Below are 21144 nucleotides of genomic sequence, written 5' to 3'. Positions count from 1 at the left end.
GGGCCGGTGCTCTATCCACTGCGCCATCTAGCTGCCCCCTGAACACACAATATTCTAAGACATCCTATTTAATTTTTGCATGGTTTTAATTGTTAGGAAAATTTTCCTTGTAATAAACTTAAGCCTTCTTGTAGTTTCTGCTCATTGGTTATAGTTTTGTCCTCGGGGAAAGAGGAGAATCAGTTTATTGCTTCTTCCATGTGACTTTTTACCGCTCCCCCTCCTCCACCCCAAACTAGATCTCTGTGTCACTTAGCCTGCAAGTACATCTGTCCCAGTATAGATCATTATGGAAGCTTTAAGCAGCTCTATTTTTCTGAACCTAGAGGAGAGAGGTCTGGTGCAAGGGCATGGGGGAGAAAGCCCTTGGCACACAGGGGGAGGACTGAGATGTGACTGGCCTCAGCCCCTCCTTAAGTTGGCTACTCATTCATAGGGAGAGGCCAGCGGGGTAAACGATACTTCCAGTGTGTGAATTCTAGGCCTGGAGTAACCTTTGGGATGAAGAGGCATCAGGGGTACAGTAGAGAAAAGTCTGGAGTACGGCCTGGAGAAGAAGGAGGGGGGCTCACCATACTAGCTCTGGACTTGGTGCAGACGAGTCATCCCCTTGAGCCTTCTCTGCTTAGGACTCCCAGACTCAAGGGATCAGCTTCAGCCTTTCTTTTCCAGCAGATTGTCCCCTCCATCATGCCTTCTGTTTTCCCAATCTTTAATCTCTCCATTTCTACTGTTGCCTTCCCTACTGCTTTCAAACATGTACACGTCACTCTCATCATTAAGCAGCCTTAACTCTCCCCTCAAGCTGTTGTACTATAGCTTCTCCCTTTTTCAGCTAAACTTCTTGAGAAAAGGTATCTACACTTAGTGCCTCCAATTCCTATCTTTCCATTCCTCAATCCTTTGAAGCCTGGTTTCCAGTCTCATCACTTAGTGGAAATTCCTCTCTCCAAAACACTCTCTCAGTGACCTCATCAGCTCCCATGAGTTTCATTATCTCTATGCAGGTGACTCCCAGGTCTAAATATCTGATCTGAGATTCTGTCCCAGTTTCTTGTCTTGCATTCTGAGCATTGGGCATTTCAAAGTGGATGTTCCAGAGATATCTCAAATTTTGTCCAAAACAGGTCATTGTCTCTTTTTGCAAATCTTCCCTCCACCAAAATTCTGTTTTTATGTTGAGGGCACCAGAATTTTTCTAGTCTCCCAGGTTTATAATCTCAACATTATCTTCAGCTTCTCACTCTTCCTCCTCCCATATATCTGGAGATTTCTATCTCCCCAACATCCCTCCCATATGTCCCTTCTCTCTGCTCTTACAGCCTTGCTTCAAGCCCTTATCCCTTTCCAGGATCATTGCTGTGGCCTCCTGTTTGGTATCTCTGCCTCAAGACTCTCCTCGCTCCAATCCACTTCCTATACCGCTTCTGCCAAAGTGATTTACCCTAAGTGCAGCTTTTACTATGTACAAGCCTAGTGTCTTCTTGTCCCTTCTAGGATTTTTAACCAGGAGTCTATGAATTTGTATTTCAGAAGTATTTTGGGGGCAGCTAGGTGGCACAGTGGATAGAGCACCGACTCTGGAGTCAGGAGGACCTGAGTTCAAAATCCGGCCTCAGTTTACTAGCTGTGTGACCCTGGGCAAGTCACTTAATCCCAATTGCATCACCCCCCACCCCCCACCCCCCCAAAAAAAATCTTAAAAAGAAGTGTTTTGGCAACTATTTCCATATAATTGGTTTCCCTTGTTATCCTGTGTATTTTATTTTATGCATTCTAAAACATGAGTCTGAGAAGCAGTTCCTAAGCTTCACCAGACTGCAGTAGGGGTCCATGACACACAGAAAAGGCTAAGAACCCTCCTCTAGGATCAAGTATAACTCCTTGGTTTGGTCATTGAGGCTCCTTGCAACTAGGCTTCAGCCTGTCCTTTTAGCCTTATGATATAACCTCACACTCATATTCAGCGCTCCTCCTCTCTGTCGCCCACACAGAATACTTCCATCTCCCATCTCTGCTTTGGTACTGGTTAGCCCTGGACCTACAGTGTATTCCCTCACTTCTGCCTCATAGAATTTCTTGGTTCCTTTAAGACTCGGCACAAACATCATGTTTTCCAAGAATCCTTTCCTGACCCCCTCATCTTAATGCCTGCTCCCTTGCCCTCACTACTTAAAGTTTATTTTGTATTTATTCTGAATGCATTTATATATGGACATCTTGCCTCTCCTGATAGAATGCAAGTTCCCTTGAGGATCTTGAATTTGTATTTGTATTTTTTCTTTGTGTGCTGGCACCTAGGAAAGTGCTTGGTACTTATTAGGGACTTTAAGGTTCTTGTTGATTGATGGCATAAGATTGTATCCCTCCCTCCCCCATTTTGTTTTTTGTTGCCAGAACACATAGTCGTTGAATTTGGAGTCTGGAAGAGACACAGCGTGGTTCTGGAATCAGTTATAGATGTGTGTTTAAGTTCTGGCTTCAGCATTTACTAGCTGTATAACCAGGGACAAATCAGTTAAACTTTCTGATCCCCAATTTTTTTAACTCTGGAAGATGGAGATGATAATATCTTCAGTTCTTGCCTCACAAGGTTGTTGAAATGATCAAATGAGAACTTTGTATAGTTGCAAAGTGCTATGTAAATATTAGCAATTATTAATAACTTATTGTGAAAATATTTTACATGAAATCTTTTTAAGTTATGCCTCACCCATTGTCTGCTTAAACAGTCGATTTCTATAATTCAAGTGTAGATATTTCTATTTTACCCTAATGAATTTCTTATTCAATATCATACATCCTCCCAGCCTTTCGAGATCTTTTTCAATCCCATTTCTGTCTCTTAATAGATGAGCTATACTTCCCTAACTTCAGATTAAATGGGATATAAGCATGCCAGCTCTCTTACCATGTTAATCCTCTGTTCAAGTTTGTTACATGTTTCTCTATGATAGAATAGAAACTTCTTAGCTTTGACACTGAAATCCTTCACAATGTGACTCCAGCCCTCCTTTTCTTACTTACTCCATGTTATTCCCCTTAATGTACTCTATATTTCAGGCAAACTGACCTACTGCTGCTACAGGAAAATGAATTAGCATCCCCACTGAACTGCATGTACCATTCCCGCACAGCCAAGAAAATGCCAATGGACCAACTGAGATCGAATAATAAGGGCCATTGATTCATTGAGGTCATCTAGTACTGAGGGTTCTGCCAGAAAACTCGACAGGACTTGAGGCAGGCCTTGTGATGGGGGCATCTTCTCAGAACAGGTGCCCTGGGTGCAGGGTAGCAGGATGTTTGGGTGCCAGTCCAGGCTAAGTAAGGTATGTTCCTAGACCTGCCCCTGATGCTAGGCCATCTGCATTTTTGACAAGCTTTCTTATGTAGGTGGCAATAACAGGAGGGCAGGGAGATGGAGTGTGAAAGATCTTTGGCTTCAGAAGACCTATTGACTTCCTCTGTGACCTTTCTGGGCTTCCTTTTCAGCCTCCTCAGTTAACTTACTGACTTGCAATCAAGTAAACAATCATTTATTAAGCTCCTGACTTGTAGGCACTGTGCTGAGTGCTCAGAGACCCGCAGAGTCTTTGCCTTCAAAGGAGCCCACAGTCTAATGGAACTAATTGGACTGAATGATATCCACGATTCCTCTCAAATCTGGATATTCTGAATTACTGAGGTTAGGAGTAGTTTACATGTCATCATGATGTAATAGAAGCCATCCAGTCATTGGAAGTGGGATGGCGTTCAAATTCTTAATCTCGCCTCAAACAAGTTACCTTCACCATATGAGCTTGGTTTCCTCACCTATAGAATATGTGTTAAAACAGATGATTTCTCAGCTCTCTTCTGAGAAAATATTGTTGAGTTCAGTTTCAGTCTAAAAGCATTCATCGCCAACCTGTGTTAATCTGATTAAAATGTTCATTACTGATGATAGTATAGTTACCATTATCACTAAGTCTGAAGCAATATCTGATTTAAGGTTAAACTGGTATGGAATGATGATGTGTACGATGTGGCCTTAGTATCTGTTACTCATTCCTACATCAAATGTTAGAGATTTGTCAAAATAAAAACTGTCAGAAAACCATCCTTCCGATGTAGATTTAAAGGTTTTAAAATGTGTGCTGCCAGTGCTGCTCATACAAGTTGTTGGGAATGACTGCTTGGACTTGAATGGCCTCAGAAATCCCTTGCACTCCAGGTTTTAGCTTGCCAAGTTAGCTCTGCTGTCTGACATTTCCAGGGTGAAGTCTGACACCTAGTGGTGGCAATAGTGAATGATCGTTGTTTTGTTTGAGCCTTTTTAAAAGTTTTCAATATTTTTCAGTACTTATCAGCAGAGTCCCTGTGCCAGGCACTATGCTAAGCACTTTGGAAAGAGAATAAGCATTTATGTAGTGCTTATTGTGTGTTAGACTCTGTATTAAGCATCTTTTGCATCAACCCTGTAACATAGGTGCTATTATTAATTGCATTTTACAGTTGAGGAAACTGAGGCAGACTCTATGTAACTTAGACTGAGGCCAAATCTGAACTCAGCCAAATCCTGACTTCAGGCTATCTACTGTAGCACCTTTTACCTCTTAAGCAACTAATTGAATATGGTGGGGGAGGTGTGTGTGAGTCAAATAGAACGAAGAATTGAGGATGAATCTAAGCTTGTAATCTGAATGCCTAGAAGGATGATGATTCCCTCAGAAATAGGGAAATTTGGAGGGATTTTAAGTGTAAGAGAAAAGATGAGTTCTAAAGGATGGAAATTTCCAGGTGGAAATTGCCGGATAATGGAAATGACCACCAACAATTGATGGTGTGGGGACTGGGGCCCAAGAGATAGCTGTGAGCTGAATCTACGGATTTGGGAGTCGTCTTTGCATAGAAATAATAATGGAACCCATGAAATCAATCCAAATCAAATAAGTATGTGCTGGTCATCCAGCTCTACTATGTGGAAAGCAGGATGGAAGGCATTAGGGATGTAAGAACTGGATAAAAACCAATCACTGCCCTTAAGAAGGTACAGAGATCACCTAGAACAGATACCTGGGGGATACCCATGGGTAGAGACAGGGAATGGATGATGGTCCATGAAGGAAGATGAAATGATCAGACAGGAAGAAAGAATGAAGACCACAAGAAGGACATTCAGGGCGAGGGAGAAGATGTTAAGCAGGATTAGGACCGCAGGAAATGAGAACCTTAGAGCAATTTCAGCTGAGTTAATATGGTCAGAATCCAGACTGCAAGGCTTTAAGGAGGGAGAGAGGTAAGGAAGTGGAGCTTATTCTAAGAGTTTGGCAGTTAAAGAGTTGAGATATGTGATGGTAGCTAGAGGGGAAGATGGAGTCAAGATTTTTTTTGTTTAATTTGTTTAAAGGATGGAATAGCCCCAAGGATATTTGTAGGCAGTGAAAAAGGAATCAGTAGGTGGGGAAAGATTAGAGAAAGGGAGTAAGTAAAGAGGCAAATACCTAGAAAAGACAGAAGGATCAGAGCCCCAAGGAGAGTTGTTGGTCTTGGCAAAGGAAAGAACAGGCAAAGGCAGAAGTAAAGGACAGGTGAAATGAATACAGAGTTTTTGGAATGTGGAGTAGGAGAGAAAAGGAGAACTAACAACAGTGTCCTCAGTTTTCTTGGCAAAAACCAAGGCTATCTGAGAGAAGGGAGTAGAGGGAAGGCATTGAAGGCTTGAGAGAAGTTTTGGAACAATCAATGATTATTCTCCTTCCACATGTTAGTTTGTTGGCTAGTTTTGAGTGTGAATGACTGGGAGAATAACTAAACTATTAATTGAATAGAGAAATGAACAATAGGAACTATGTGTATGGAGGAGGGAGAGATCATGAGTTAAGTTTTAGGCATCACAGTGAACTGAGGTATGATGAAGTATCCTAGTAAATATAATCAGTGGGCATTTGAAATGTGGGATTCGAGTTCCAGAGTGGTGCAAACTGAAAAGAAATGAACAAATCACTCCAATAAGTGGTGATAACTGAGGCTGTTGGAATAGATGAGATCTCACAGCATCACAGATTCATTATAACAGAACCTTAAAGGGGGGAGAAGGTGGTTATCTAGAGCAGGGCTTCTTAAACTTTTTCCACTCATGACCCCTTCTCACCTGGGAAATTTTTATGTGACTCTGGGTATATAGGTATATAAAACAGGTGTACAAATCAAACATTTACTCCCAAATTTTTTGCAACCTCCACATTGAGTTATGTGACCCCATATGGGGTCATGACCCACAGTTTAAGAAGCTTGGATCTAAACTAACCTTGTACCCGGTAGAGCATCTTGGAACAGGGACATATATTAAGCCTCTTCTTAAACACTTCCAGTGTGGAAAACCATCTGCTTCATTGCTGGACAGTTCTAAGTGTTAGAAAATTCTTTTTAATTTTGAGTTAAAACCTGTCTCTCTCCCTGTCCCTGAAATTAAGCAGAGTTCTTCCCCTTCATTCATATGACAGTCCCTCAGACATATTAAGACAACAATGATTTCCCCTTCATTTGGCACCACAAAAGACCTCTTTTTTCCAAGTTAAATATTATCTCTGCAGGTTACATACACATACACACACACACACACACACACACACACACACACACATATATATACTCTTGTATGTATCTATTATGTTGTCTTCCTTATTAGAATGTAAGTTCTGGGGCAGCGAGGTGGTGCAGTGGATAAAGCTCTGGCCCTAGATTCAGGAGGACCTGAATTCAAATCTGGCCTCAGACATTTGACACTTACTAGCTGTGTGACCCTGGGCAAGTCACTTAACCCTCGTTGCCCCGCAAAAAAGAAAAAAAAAAGAATGTAAGTTCCTGGAGGGCAGGGACTTTGTTGCCTTTCTTTGTATCTCCAGTCTGACACATTGTCAGGACTTAGTAAATACTTGTTGACTGACTAAATCAAAAGTCAAGTTCTCTGGTCTCCTCTCCCCTCCCCTTCCAGGGGGGGACATTTGCTCTTCTTCAATCTTATGATACTTCTCTCATTTTCCACCATCTTTAAAACATTAGTGACAGTAGCTATTAAGAAATATAGCTTCATCAGAACCAGAAGAACATTGTACACAGTATCATCAACATTGAGTGTTGACCTACTGTGATGGACTATATTCTTCTCACCAATGCAATGGTACAGAAGAGTTCCAGGGAACTCATGATAGAAGAGGATCTCCAAATCCAAGAAAAAAAGAAAGAAAGAACTGTGGAGTATAGATGCTGATTGAACCATATTATTTCTTTTGTTTTGGGTGCTGTTGGTTTTTTTTTTCTTTCTATTTTGAGGTTTTGCATCACTGCTCTGATTCTTTCTCTTGTAACAGGATTAATGCAGAAATAGGATTAATGTTATTATGTGTGTATATATATATATATATATGTATATGTATAGAGATATATAGATATAACCTATATCAGATTACCTGCTGTCTAGGGGAGGGGGGAGGGAGGGGTGGGAGGGAGAAAAATCTGAAATTGTAAAGCATGTATAAACAAAAGTTGAGAACTATCTTTACATGTAACGGAAAAAATAAAATACCTCATACATTAAAAAAAAAAAAGAAATATAGCTTCATTTTGAAAAGAAAGGTATATCCTGTTTGAAATAATGATACCAAGAGCCAAAGGAGCACTTTATGGGTAAGGTGTCTATATGATAGCCATACTATCATGTTGAGAAGGGGGGTAATAAATAGTGGATATAGGGAGCTAGATATTGAAATCTCTATAGGCCACTTACAAAAACTATTTGGCAACATTAGCATAAAAATCAAATGAAAAACACTATGCTGTGCCTTTGGGGAAAGTTTATTTGAATCAGATTTATTCATTTTTGGTTTGAGATTTCCAGTTTTGATCATCAGTCACTTTGGATGGTCATGTAACAATAAATGCATTCAAGGGAAAATGTTAAACGTAGGATTATTCTAGCACAGAGAAATCTTTAAGACAGCAATGCTGAAAGAGATGTATAGGCAATGGATTATAAATTTAATGAGATGAAGTAGTTGGAGAGGGAATTAGCAGCAGTGGTGAATTGAACCATACATTCATTATGCTTTATTTCAGAAACCTCAGCAGAAATGTTGCCAACTTTATGTTATTTGAACAAGTTACACATTTTCCGCTATAATGAGGCTGCATAGCAATGTGTACATTATAGGTAAACTCCCTGAAAATGAAAATTCACCTTCCTCCTCCTCCTGTTTGTGTATTCTATACAGGGTAACACTTCGACTGGCATCATTAAGCATAAATAAATTCTTCCCACAGGAATATTTTAAAATAGCTGAAATTTTTCATCAAGGACAAAAACTTCATTAAGAACTTTAGCAGTTTTGGTGGAAACCTTAAAGAATATGATACACATTTCCTTGTCTCTTTCTAAACAGTGTTCCAGACAGGATTGGGTCTTTTCTTGACTGAATATCAACATGTTGAGCCTCAGTTATTGTTCTCTTATACAGTGAAACCCTTAAAGTCTAGTGAAGGGTATAGAATGATTCTCCCCTTTACCCAAAGGTCCTGAATACTTTTTTAGTTATCTTTTTTCATGGTTTTTCTGTTCCCTCCTTTGCTATTAGTTCTTGATTTAAGTGCCTACTATGTGCAAGGTACTGTGCTCATATTGGGAGTATAAGAACAAAATTTTTTTTTAAAAATTAAAAATAATTTGAACAGGGAATAGAGCACTACCAATTAAAGTAATCAGATTTTATGAGAAGCTGAACATTTATGGAACATCTTAAGGATTGTGAAAGGTAGAATCAAGGAAGGAGTACATTATAGGTATTTGGGAAGGTTTTATTTAGCAGGTGCATGGATAACAGGAAATGGCATGTGAAGTTGAAAAATAAATCATGTGAAGGGAACTAATAAGAAATTCTATTGAAAAAAATGGATTTTGAGCTGTCCTAAATGCCAGGCTGAGGAATTTGTATTTTTTGCTATCTTTGTGTCTGCTTCTAGCTTCCTCCTCTTATTTTTTTTTTTTTTTTTTTGGTGAGGCAATTGGGGTTAAGTGACTTGCCCAGGGTCACACAGCTAGTAAGTGTTAAGTGTCTGAGGCCGGATTTGAACTCAGGTACTCCTGACTCCAGGGCCAGTGCTCTATCCACTGCGCCACCTAGCTGCCCCCTCCTCTTAATAATTTGATATTTCTAATGTTGTGGTTTGGCAGCATAAGATAGTGGAAATAATACTGTAGTTGGGAGTTGGAATACTTCCATTTGAGTCTTGGCTCTGCCTCTTTTTAGCACTTTAATGGTGATGGTTTTCTTTCTCTCTAGGCTTCCTCATCTCTGAAATCAAGGGAATTTGTCCAGATCTGCTCGGGTCCCTTCTGAGGCTTAAGCCTTCTCCACCTTAATAGCAAGGCATTAGCATATCTTTGACAGGATGTTTATTAGATCCCATTTTACTGCCAGTTCTGTATTTCTTTACCTTGTCTTTTTCAGTTTGTTTGGATCCTTAAGGCTGTATGCATTACCCTTGGTAGCTGTCTCTGACTTAAGAGCCAGAAAGCCCTAGGCTTCAAGTCCCTTTGGCCACATATACTTGAATGTGTGAGCCAGGGCAAGTCATTTAGTTCTCTCAGTTCTTTAAGCCTGAGTTACTGAGGTGGCATCAACTTGCAACGAAAGACGTTTTCATCACAGGCCAGTCCATGGCCTGTATATGATCTGTAGCAATATTTATGGGACAGGTGTCCTTAAAAACAAAGTTGTATTCATTGTTATTTCATTTTTAAAGTATTCGAGTACAGCATGAGAAGGGAAAAAATCAAGTCAACCTTTTTTACTATTTTGCTTTCATCGAAAATATTTTGGAGTGTTTTATTCTATAATTACATTTTTCCATGTGTTGATGAATTTCTCTTTCTATCCTTATCTCTGAAAGGACTCTACTGGTACCTTTAAACAGCATGGTAATAGTATAGTAGTTTGGATAGAGGCCTAGACTTGGTTTCGAATCCAATCTCTGCTATCAGTTAATTGTATCACCATGAACAAGTTACTTAACTTTTGAGCTGCAGTTTCTCAATTGTAAAATGAATATAAAACTTGTAGTTCCTATCACACAATATTATTGTGAAGATTAAATGAGATAATATATATATATATATAAAACACTTTGCAAACTTTGAAGTACTACATGAACAGCTATCATTTAAAGGTGTATGGTTCCATATGTTGAGGACTATATTTCTGTCATAGTATGGGAATGGCTTTTTAAAAATCCCTTTGGGTTTCTTCTGTGGATTCTTAGACTCGTCTCTTGAATGACTGACTGGGTATCTCCTTGAAAGGGGCCTATAATATTCTAGGCTTAATAGACTCATCATCATGCCTCTTCCACATACAAAAGCACCTTCTTTATGAACTTCATACAGACATTGTCTAAGAATGTGGTTTTGTTCATCAGTCACCTGATTATCACTATTAATGCATGTGTTAATATATATAATGTATTAATTGTATATATGTCTTTATAATGTTTATAATGTATATATTTGGATAGTTCTGTAGAATACTTCATAGGATTTTTCTATTTTTTTTCATCCTTGTCAGCAATTATTTATGTTTAAGCTTCAGTTATCTTCATGGTATTTCCTTTGCTTGTGTTAATGATGACTGAGATTACTAAATATTTTCAATAAATAAATAAATAGTTTCAATGATTGAGATGACTAAATAAATAACCCATGAAATGATGTTTCTAAGTGCTCTTGGGTGCTTGATAAAACCAGTTCTACCAAGTCCTTTACTTGTCTCTTCAAAAAGAACCTTCTAAGAACAATCATTACATTTCGTGTTTAATCTTCCAGATGCCTTTATATTGATGTCTATATGGGTATGGTTCATTTCCTTTATCAACTTATTGGTTGTTAGAAAAATGTCTCAATTGACAGAATAACAGCATTTAAATTAACACCTGATGGTCTAAAAATGGGGAGATTGTTAGCATCCTCTCTTTACTTTTGTGGGTCTTTTTGTTTGTTTTCCTCTCCACTCCTATAGGGAGGTGTGACAAACCACACAAGATCAAAAACCATTTTCAATTTTTACTCATTTTATGATTTGCTATATCCACAGAAAAAATGAACAGCTAGAGTCAGACCAAGATTCTTAATAGGCACAACACTGGCTATGATCTTAATCCTCTTCATCACCAATTTTTAAAAAAAAGATCTTAAAAGTATTATTTTCCAGTTACATGTAGTTTTCAACATTTGTTTTTATAATATTTTGAGTCTAAATTTTTCTCCCTCCTTCCCTTCCTACTCTCCTCCCCAAGACAGAAAACAATCCATTACCAGATTTTTAAAAATTAATTTTCCTTATGGATTTTATTTTATATTTTTAAAGCAATAAACATTTTTATTTATAGTTTTGTGTTCCAATTTTTATCCCTCCTTCCCTCCCTTCCCTCTCTCCTCCCTGAGGTCGTAAGCAATCAGGTATAGGTTATACATGTACAATTATGTAAAACATTACCATATTAGTCATTTTGTAAAAGAAAACAAATAAAAGAAAAAAATGAAAGAAAGTTAAAAAAAAGCATGCTTCAGTCTATGTTCCATCAATATCAGTTTTTTCTTAGGAGGTGGATAGTATGCTTCATCATAGTCCTTTGGAATTGTCTTGGATCATTATATTGTTGAGAATAGTTAAGTCTTTAACAGTTCTGAATTAAACAATGTTTTCTTGGTTCTGCTCTCTTCATTATACATCAGTTCATACAAGTCTTTCCAGGCCTTTCTGAAATAATCTTGCTTGTCATTTCTTATAGAACATTCCTTTGATTTCCGATTCTTAGCCACCACAAAAAGAATTGCTATAAATATTTTTGTACAAATAGGTCTTTTTCTCTTTTGGGGGATGTCTTTGGGATATAAACCTAGCAGTGATATTGCTGGATCAAAGGGTTCACAGTTCTATAGTCTTTTGGGCATAGTTGCAAATTTCTCTTCTGTATTTTATTTTATTTTTTTAATTTTTTTGTGAGGCAATTGGGGTTAAGTGACTTGCCCAGGGTCACACAGCTAGTAAGTGTTAAGTGTCTGAGGCCAGATTTGAACTCAAGTCCTCCTGACTCCAGGGCCGGTGCTCTATCCACTGCGCCACCTAGCTGCCCCTGTATTTTATTTTTAAGAAAGAGTATTTTTTATCTCAGTCTATTTGATTTATCAAAGCAAAATTTTGTTTTATAGCAAATTTTCTTAGGCTATAACTCTCATTAGCAGTAATTTTTTTTCACTAGCAGTAATTTAAATTCTATTGTTTTTTATATAGATATGGAATCTAAGGGACTGGTATATAATACAAATATGTGTGTGTGTATACACACACATATATACATACACATATATACATATACATATACATACATACATATATATATATATGGTGTTTTTTGTTTTCTTTTTGTTATGTGATTCATCCCTGAAATCAGGTAGTTCATTCAGCACAGTTTACCAAGTCCTCATATCTTTGGGAAAGGAGAAATGGATGGTTGTCTTTATAATGCCCATTAGTGCAAAAATTAAACTGTCAAGGGAACAATATGTGGGTTTTATTTTTAATTTTTGTTAAAAGCACTAGTGCTTTTAATAATGCAAACACTATCTGTCCTTGAATTGTATTGAATTGTGTTGGAGAAAACTTGTATTTTAAAATGTAATATGCTGAAAATGGACTGTTATAGGAGGTTAGCTCTTTTAATTCACTGTAAGTAAAAGGTCTTTGTTTACTAAAAGTTTTCTAAAGTAGCAGGTAGTTTAGTTGATTGGACCTTTTTACAGTTTCTTTTTTGAAAGTGCAATTAGTTAATGTACCTCAGTAGTTAAAGAATACAGGGAAACAGCTTGTTAAAATATTGAGTATCATTTGATATATATATTTGAGGATGTAAAATTTATTGGACAACATGGATGATCAGAAGGCGTAAAATAACTTTTCTAGGTTATATTTCACTTCCAGGGTCTATTAGGCATATAAATACAAAAATATTCCAACTCAAAGGACTTAGGTAGTATATGCCGCTTTCTGATAGAGATAGGAATCGAGACTGGATCTGTGATTCATTGATATCAAGAACTTCCAGGTGAGGAAACTCCTTTTAACAATGCTGGCTGGTACCTTCTCTTAAATTTATAGTCTTAGATAGTTTCCTGAAGCACTCAGGTAGTTTTCCTAAAGTGACTTGCTTAGGGTCCCACAGTGATTATGTATTGGAAGTCTTACTGGTTCCAAGGCCAGCTCTCTAGCCAGTAAGCCATACTGCCTCTAACAGAAACTTAAAGAAAAATTAGTCATGGGTATAAATGATTTGTTATTTAACATTTGACATTTAATCATAATGTCAACTATCGTATTCTATTGATATTTACCTTTAGTTTAAATTTTGACATGGCATTTCTTGTCTCCCCAAGTAGAATCCAAATTCTTCATGACCAAGGTCATGCATATACCTTATTTTTATCCCTTCTACCCCTAACATAGTACATGTAGTAGATACTCAATAGTGATGAAATGCTTCAATGAGCATAGAAATACATAACATTTTTTAGTAATTCAGTAATCTTGAAAATACAAGATAATGAAATGTAAGGAAGGTGGGGCATGCACTAGCAGTTGAGGATTCAGGAAAGGCATCACATAGAGAATGGTGTTCAAGTTGCATCTTGAAAGAAGCTAGGGGTCCTATGAGGCTAAAGTGAGGAGGGAGTGCACACCAGGCACGGGAAATACAGTCCATGCAAAGGCCCAGAGCCTGATTGGCACGTGTGAGAAAAACAGAAAGACCGGTTTGGATGAATGGTGGAAAAAAGTTCTAAGACTTGAAGATAAGTTGAGGCCAAGCTGTGAAAGACTTTAAAAGCCAAACAAGTGTTTGTATTGGATCTCGTAGTCAAGAGGAGAGATCTGGACTTTGTTGCACAGTGGAATGACAGAGTCAGAGCTGCAGTTAGAATGGGCTGGATTGGGGAAAGCCTGGAGGCAGGCAATTGCAGCACTGAGTCTCGGCAGAGCCAAGGGTCTGCCCTGAACGTAGAGAGGAGGCTTCATTATTCGAGAGATGTTGTAAAGATAGAAATGGTAAGATTTGTCTACTGAGTGGTTATGTTGGATATGGGAGAGGGAGAAGTTGGGGGTAATGCCAGATTTACATATCAGAAAGACTGGATGAATGGTAGTATTCCTAACAAAAATTGGGAAGTTCAGTTTGGAATTTAGGAGCATGAGTTGGGCTGGATATATAGATGTGGGAGTCGTCTGCATAGAGTTAGTAATTTACTCCTTAGGAGCTGATGAGAGAAGAGGAAGAGGGCCCAGGGAAGAGTCTTGGGGTACACTCCTAATGAAGATATGCATGAAATGAATCAAAATTCGGCAAAAGAGATTGAAAAGTAGTACTCAGACAGGTAAGAAGAGGATCAGTAGGGAGCATGTCACAAAAACTCTTGAGAGCAAAGAATGTTCAGGAGGAATGGTTTTTCACATGTGCAAAATGCATCCATCAAAGAGGTCAAGAACAATATGAATTCTTAAAATACCATCAGATTTGGCAATTTTGAGATCATTTGTAATTTTGGCAAGAGCAGTTTTCCATTGAATGATGAGATTGGAAACCTGATTGCAAAGGGTAGGCATAAGAACAGTGTTAGGAAGCTTTATAGCAGAGATAGTGAAGGCAAGAGGGTTAATAGCTTGTGAGCTCCTTCTAAAAATGATGTCTGTAAATAATGGAAGGAAATTCTAACTTTCAGTTAGAGATTAGTGAAAGTAAAGATGTAGGTTTTTCCTATCCAAGTTAACAGATGCCCTGAAATCTCTGTACCTCTGATTAAGAACCCCTGACTCAGAGGGATGACAGTTTTTCATGAAGGCTTTTTTTAAAGGGAGAAGGGAGATTTGAGCATCTTTTAAGGCCAGCCGGCCAGAAGTAGCCAGTAAGAGAGGGAGAGAATAAAGATAAGGGGGTAAAAATCTTGGGATTAAGTTAATATTTTTGTATTTTATATAAGCTCATATATTTAACAACTTTATATTTTTCTGCAGGAAAGCAAAGAAACCGACTGGAGCCTATGGACACCATATTTGTTAAGCAAGTTAAAGAAGGAGGACCTGCTTTTGAAGCTGGATTATGCACAGGTGCTCCTCTTCTGTTTTACATTACACTACCTGAGGCTCACAATATTCTCCTTGCTCTTTCCACTTTATTTTCCCAAGTTTCTGTTTTACTCGCCATATAGTCCCCCTGTCTTTGATTTTTCTCCCGTTTTCTTCTTTATCCATTCTCAAAATGAGGAACCTCAGAGAACCATCTACCTACTTCACCTAATATGAGATTAAGAATCCTTTTTATAGTGTACCTAAAAAACCAACCTTTGCTTAGAATGCCCTAGTGAGGATTAATTTACTTAATGGAGCAAGGCATCTGACCGTTGGGATTATTCTAATATACAGGGTGTCTCAAAAGTTTTAGTGAAGTTTTAAGCTATTAAAGCTTGGCACTAAGATGAGTGAATGAGTGACAGATACAGAGAGAGACAGAGACGGAGACACTGTGTCTATCTGTCAGTGTTGAAAAGATTCCTATACTGTTTCAAAGTGGGCAAATCACTTAAAGTTTCTAAAGCCTGAGTTTCTTCATCTGTAAAATTAGTCTATCAATTGCATCTGTCACATAGAGTTGTTCTGAAGATTAAAATTAGATAATGTACATAAAGTACTTTGTTAACCCCTGAAGTACTGTAAATATGAGCTATTATTTTTATTTTAACTCATCCATTTGGGATATACTGTCAAATGATTTAAGTTTGATTGATAAATAGATAATGTCTATGGTTGCTATTTTGTAGAGAGCACATGCTCAGTGTTTAAAATGACATTCTGTCATCAAAAAATATTTTTTAATAGGAATTACCTAGAAACTTCCTCCAGACTTGCATTGCCTTTTGAGTAAAGAGTTATAGCATTTTAACCTCTTTGGTATGCCAATAATAAATATATTGAGTAGTATTTTTTTTTTTTTTAGTGAGGCCATTGGGGTTAAGTGACTTGCCCAGGGTCACACAGCTAGTAAGTGTTAAATGTCTGAGGCCAGATTTGAACTCAGGTACTCCTAACTCCAGGGCCGGTGCTCTATCCACTGCGACACCTAGCTGCCCCTTGAGTAGTATTTAAGACGATTGGTTAAAACTTAAAAATGAAGACTTTTATCCTAGCAAAGTTCATAGGCCCTCTGAAATCCTTCCATAGACTGCTTGGGGGTCTTTGGACCTGAGGTTAAGAACGCAAAAACAGATTTCCAATGTCTGTTTATATGGAGCACATAATTTTTCAAATCACTGGAGATTGAGAAAATGAAAGAAGGGACACTGACTAGAACACATTTAGAAAATACAACTTTTTTCTTCTTTCCGTTGAATTTACCAATAATCTAGATATGGTGTTTCCCAACAGGTCATTTCTGCCTTCCTAACACTTGACCTACCTAAGTGCCATTTGATTCTTTTTTTCTTGGTGAATAATGTAATACCTGTAAATTTGTCATTTTAGAGACAAGGCTCTGTAGCCAGCTCTAGGCATTTACCACATAGGGCCATGAGGAGAGGCAACATGGCACAGGGATAGCGTGCTGAACTTGAAAGCTGGCCTTTTCAGATTCCATCACCAGCATTCACCAGCTTTGTGTTCATGGGCAAGTCACTGAATGTCTCTGGCCTTCGTTTTTCCTTCTGTTAAAAATTAGCAATGAAGATAATATCTACTTCATTGGGTTATTGTCAGGCTCAGGTTAAATAATGTAGGTACAGACCTTAAATCATATTCAAAGGTGAGTTATTACTTTGGGGAGAGTAAGGTCAAAAAGGGATAATTAGGGGCAGCTAGGTGGTGCAGTGGACAAAGTACCAGCCCTGGATTCAGAAGGACCTGAGTTCAAATCTGGCCTCAGACACTTGACACTTACTAGCTGTGTGACCTTGGGCAAGTCACTTAACCCTCATTGCCCTGCAAAAACAAAAAGGGATAATTAAAGTAAGCCCAGCTGGGCCCTTAAAAGAGAGGAAGAAAGGAACAATTTGTTTATACTTCCTATATAGGTCTGTGCTTTACAGCAGTCGTAATCCAAGAGATGGGAAATGGAGAGGTTCCCTTATCTCCTGCTGCTTCTCCCCCTCTTCTGGTCACTGATAGAATCCTGAGTAGTGGAACAGTGACCACTAGACATTGGTGAGAGATGGCTTTGATGTCTGCAAAGCCAACAGCAATCCCACTGTAATCTTCTTTGAAAACACTGCTGCATTTCTGATGTTGACAGAAAATGTGTTTTCAGTAGATTTTTTTTTCTAGTCAGATATTCGAAGCTAATTCTTAAAAACCTCTTTCTGCCTCAGATTTTCCTTCCTCAGTTTAAAAAATTTTTTTTCTTTTGCCTTTCATTATGTTGGTATAAATGATTCCATATAATAAAGATACAACCATACAGACTGATGAAGAAATGCTCGTTAGTACCTCAGGGTGTGCCAAAACACATTTTCCCTTAGGACTTTCTTATGCTTTTTCTTCACCTCTCCTTGCAGGTGATCGCATTATAAAAGTCAATGGAGAAAGTGTTATTGGAAAGACCTATTCCCAAGTAATTGCTTTAATTCAGAACAGGTAAGATGTCTGAATAGGGTTGATTTGGGCCACAAGTGGGTTTCTGTTTCACAGGTCAGTTCAGCAGAATGATCTTTTATTAAAGACTCTTGGAGAGTGAAGTGTTGAGGACTTGAGTTTTTATGTGGTTAAAGCCAAGTTTATTTGGCCATGACTTACACTGTTTCTATTTGGCAGCTTTACTGGCTTCATCATTAAAATCCCTTAAATTGGGCTCTAAAAGTGGTATGATGAGGACAGATTCATACTCAAGAATATACTCTAATGTCTTTAGTGAAGTTAGTGGCTGAGATTCTGAGAAAATACATAGCCTGTATCTTGGTTCTAGATGTTCCTGGTAGTGGTACCAATTTGAACATAATGCCTCAGGAGCTTGAGACAGGGGAGAGAGGCTTCCAAGCTCTTTTCTCTAAGATAATTGGGATGTTGCTAATGTGTTTTGTTTGCTGATATTTTTATGCCTAGAAATGTAAATGAACTGCTAAAACACCTTTAAAAATCCACTTCTAAATATCTATAATTCTCTTATGGTTCATTTTCCTTAAAATATACGTTAATTTGTTGTCACTTTGATATGAATTTTGGGGAGTACTTTAAGTTCAGAATGACAAAATTCATTTAAACAAAATTTGGAAAAATAGAGAAATATATAAGTCTTCTCATCCTATCTTTAAAAACAAAATTGTGTTCCTTTTGTAGGCAGTTGGTAGCAAATGGATAATGGAGCATAATGCCATTGAGATTCTGCAGTCTATTAATGTAAAAATGTATCCTTGCAGAAGAATTTATCTCATCAGTATGTATTATCTCCTGACACTAAGCTACTAAAATAACCACCCCCCCCCCCTGCCTAGTTTTTTCCTTGTTCAAACCAGTGGCTCTACTTGACTTAGCATGCCTTTCTTTTTTGAATTGATAGATTGGACAAAAAGCAATACCAATAAACTTAAGGGATTTTAAGTCTTAAAATATCTTGATTGAATTAAAGAAATTGTGCTTAATGCATGTCTAGGTTAGGTTTAGAAACACTGGCTGTGCTCTGTCCACATGTTGTTTCAGACACTGGGTTACACTCTGATTTACCCCTCCTGAGCTGTTTTGTTTTTGGGGTTTTGTGATAGGGAAAATGTTTGCTTATGTTAGGTGCTTTACAGCACCAAAATACAGTAAGATCTTATTAAGCTCTAAGACATGAACAATTTTTTTGCCAATTGTTATCATTAGAAATTATTACAGAGTAAAGAAAACAGTTATAACAGCAGATAAGGTTTCTTTTTTAATGAATTTCTCAGTTAACATGATAAATGATCTTTAAAATACTGAATTTGAATACAGAAAGGAGTATTTCTTAATATGATGATTTAAAGACTACCCTGCTTCTCTCCTTTGATATTCAGTTTTTTAAAAAATCATATAATATAGTCTCTGATTTTAAATGAAATAAGAAACCATTCTGTTTGGTATGAATTCTCATTTCAGTTTTTTTAGTTTTACATTTCAGCTGCCTCAGTTAAGAAACTTTTAAAGTTGACCTGGAGTGTCCACATTTTAAAAATAATTAGTTGAGTTAATAAAATAAAAACACAGGCAGTTAATCCTATTTAAAAGCTAAACATTTTTCATATTCTAAATAATTTGGATTTGGAAAGTAACAATTTAAGAAAACAGTCTAAGCCTTAAATAATGTCACGAACATTTCTGAATTGACTGACCTCTGGCCCCTCCCATATATTTGCATCTCTCCTAAAAATTTAAAAAAAGTGTAATTGTTTTATTTCAGTGATACCACATTGGAACTTAGTGTTATGCCAAAAGATGAAGACATTCTTCAAGTGGTAAGTTTTATTTACTCAAGTATAGCAATACAGTCATACCTCTCAGCTAAGTCTCTGTGGCAGAGAGCAACTTTTCCTGGCCAGAGTGGAGTAAGTCTGGGTTGGACGTTTAGGCCACATATTTTCTAAATTGTGTCTGTGCATCCGACTGCCTTGGTTGGTTGAAGGAAATGAGAGCCCCCAAGTGCAGGTGAACGAAAGCAACCTTCATCATGGTTCTGTCTGAAGTTGGTTCTCAGTAATTCAGTTCCGTGGCATTGCTGAATGTCAGGCACTTTGGTAGAACTGGAGACACAGAAACAAAAATGGCCAAGTCCCTGCCCTCTCATGGATATGGGGAATGGAATCACATGCTAGGTTTCTGCAGTGCCTGCTAATAAATGTTGTCTCCAGCATAATTAGATTACTTATCCTCAGACCTGCATTGATTCAGGATAGCATACATCTTAAATTACAGTGTAAAAATGTATGTAAAAATGTGTTTCATGACAGCCAGGAAATTCTTGGACTGTGGTTATCATAAATTGTGTATGCTCATTTTAATAGAGAAAACAAAAGTTAAATGGAACTTTTCATTTTTTTCTTAGTTCAGTATTACTAAAGGGAGAAGATGTAATTGAGCAACAGATTAAAAGAAATGGATCAAAACCATGCAGTTAGGCATGAAAAAGAAATACTATGATGATGATGACTACACATGTATAACATATTGAATTGCTTGAGTTCTTAAGCGGGGATGGGGAGGGAGGGAGGAAGAAAATTTGGAATGCAAAGTTTTAAAAATCGATGTTAAAATTTGTTTTTACATGTAATTTGGTGAAAAAATAAAATTCTAAATAAATGGAAAAAATAATTCCCCACAATTAAAAAAACCCCCAAAATAATAATATGATGAAGAGAAATGTAATTTCTTGGCCTATCTAGTGAAATCTTTTCTTATGTTTATAGCAAAACAAACAAACAAAATAAACCACATTACTACTGAAAACAAGGAGGAAAATGTCCGAGAAAACACCAGGGAAGCAAAATATTTTTATTATTTTAATTCATTATATAAATTGGATGATTTTTAAAGTACAATATAGTAGTTAATACTGTTTCAAAACAAAATTACCTAATACTCATTTGTGTTAACCAATAAACTGGACATTTCCCCCATCGGGCTGTGTGAGAGACAAGGGTAATCCAAAGCTCATCGAGACTGAGCTCCAAAGTATCTGGGAGGCCTCTTATTTTCTATAAAGTTGAGGAAATTGAAGTTCAGGGAGGCCATAGGATTCCAGTTTAAAAGTGGAATAAGCAATTTGCCCAAGCCAGGCAGCATTAGCAGGTTGAGAGCTGCCTCCTCTAACTCTGGAGAGGGCTCTTCTCCCATTGTATTATGAATGAATGAGTAAGGTGGCATCATTGTTAACTGGTAAAGTATTAGTTTGAATGTAGCTTCCTCAGAAAAAGAAGGCCCAGGTCAGCTACATTGGCCCATCTTCGCAATGTTCAGGAGCCCAACAAAGGGCATTCAGGGGAGCCTATGGATGTCAGAGTGAAGGAAAGGAGGCCCTTTTTGGAGCCCTGCTCACAAGCTGAAGTCGTCTTCTGAAAAAGTTTTA

General features: G+C 37.6%; 1 protein-coding gene across 5 annotated transcripts in view; it reads left to right on the top strand.

Annotated features, from left to right (window-relative positions):
• ARHGAP21 (Rho GTPase activating protein 21) overlaps positions 1-21144 on the top strand; it is a 151461-nt gene that overhangs the window by 77831 nt on the left and 52486 nt on the right. For all 5 annotated transcript variants that reach the window (XM_043964940.1, XM_043964942.1, XM_043964941.1 and 2 more), the window contains 3 exons: positions 15096-15188; positions 17624-17702; positions 19483-19537. In XM_043964940.1, the coding sequence (XP_043820875.1) occupies positions 15096-15188; positions 17624-17702; positions 19483-19537 (227 nt within the window). The remainder of the gene's footprint in view (positions 1-15095; positions 15189-17623; positions 17703-19482; positions 19538-21144) is intronic.

Source organism: Dromiciops gliroides, chromosome 5 (assembly GCF_019393635.1).
Source record: "Dromiciops gliroides isolate mDroGli1 chromosome 5, mDroGli1.pri, whole genome shotgun sequence".
Lineage (NCBI taxonomy): Eukaryota > Metazoa > Chordata > Mammalia > Microbiotheria > Microbiotheriidae > Dromiciops > Dromiciops gliroides.
Note: the sequence above shows the minus strand (reverse complement) of the source record. Positions and strands in the feature narration are given on the sequence as shown.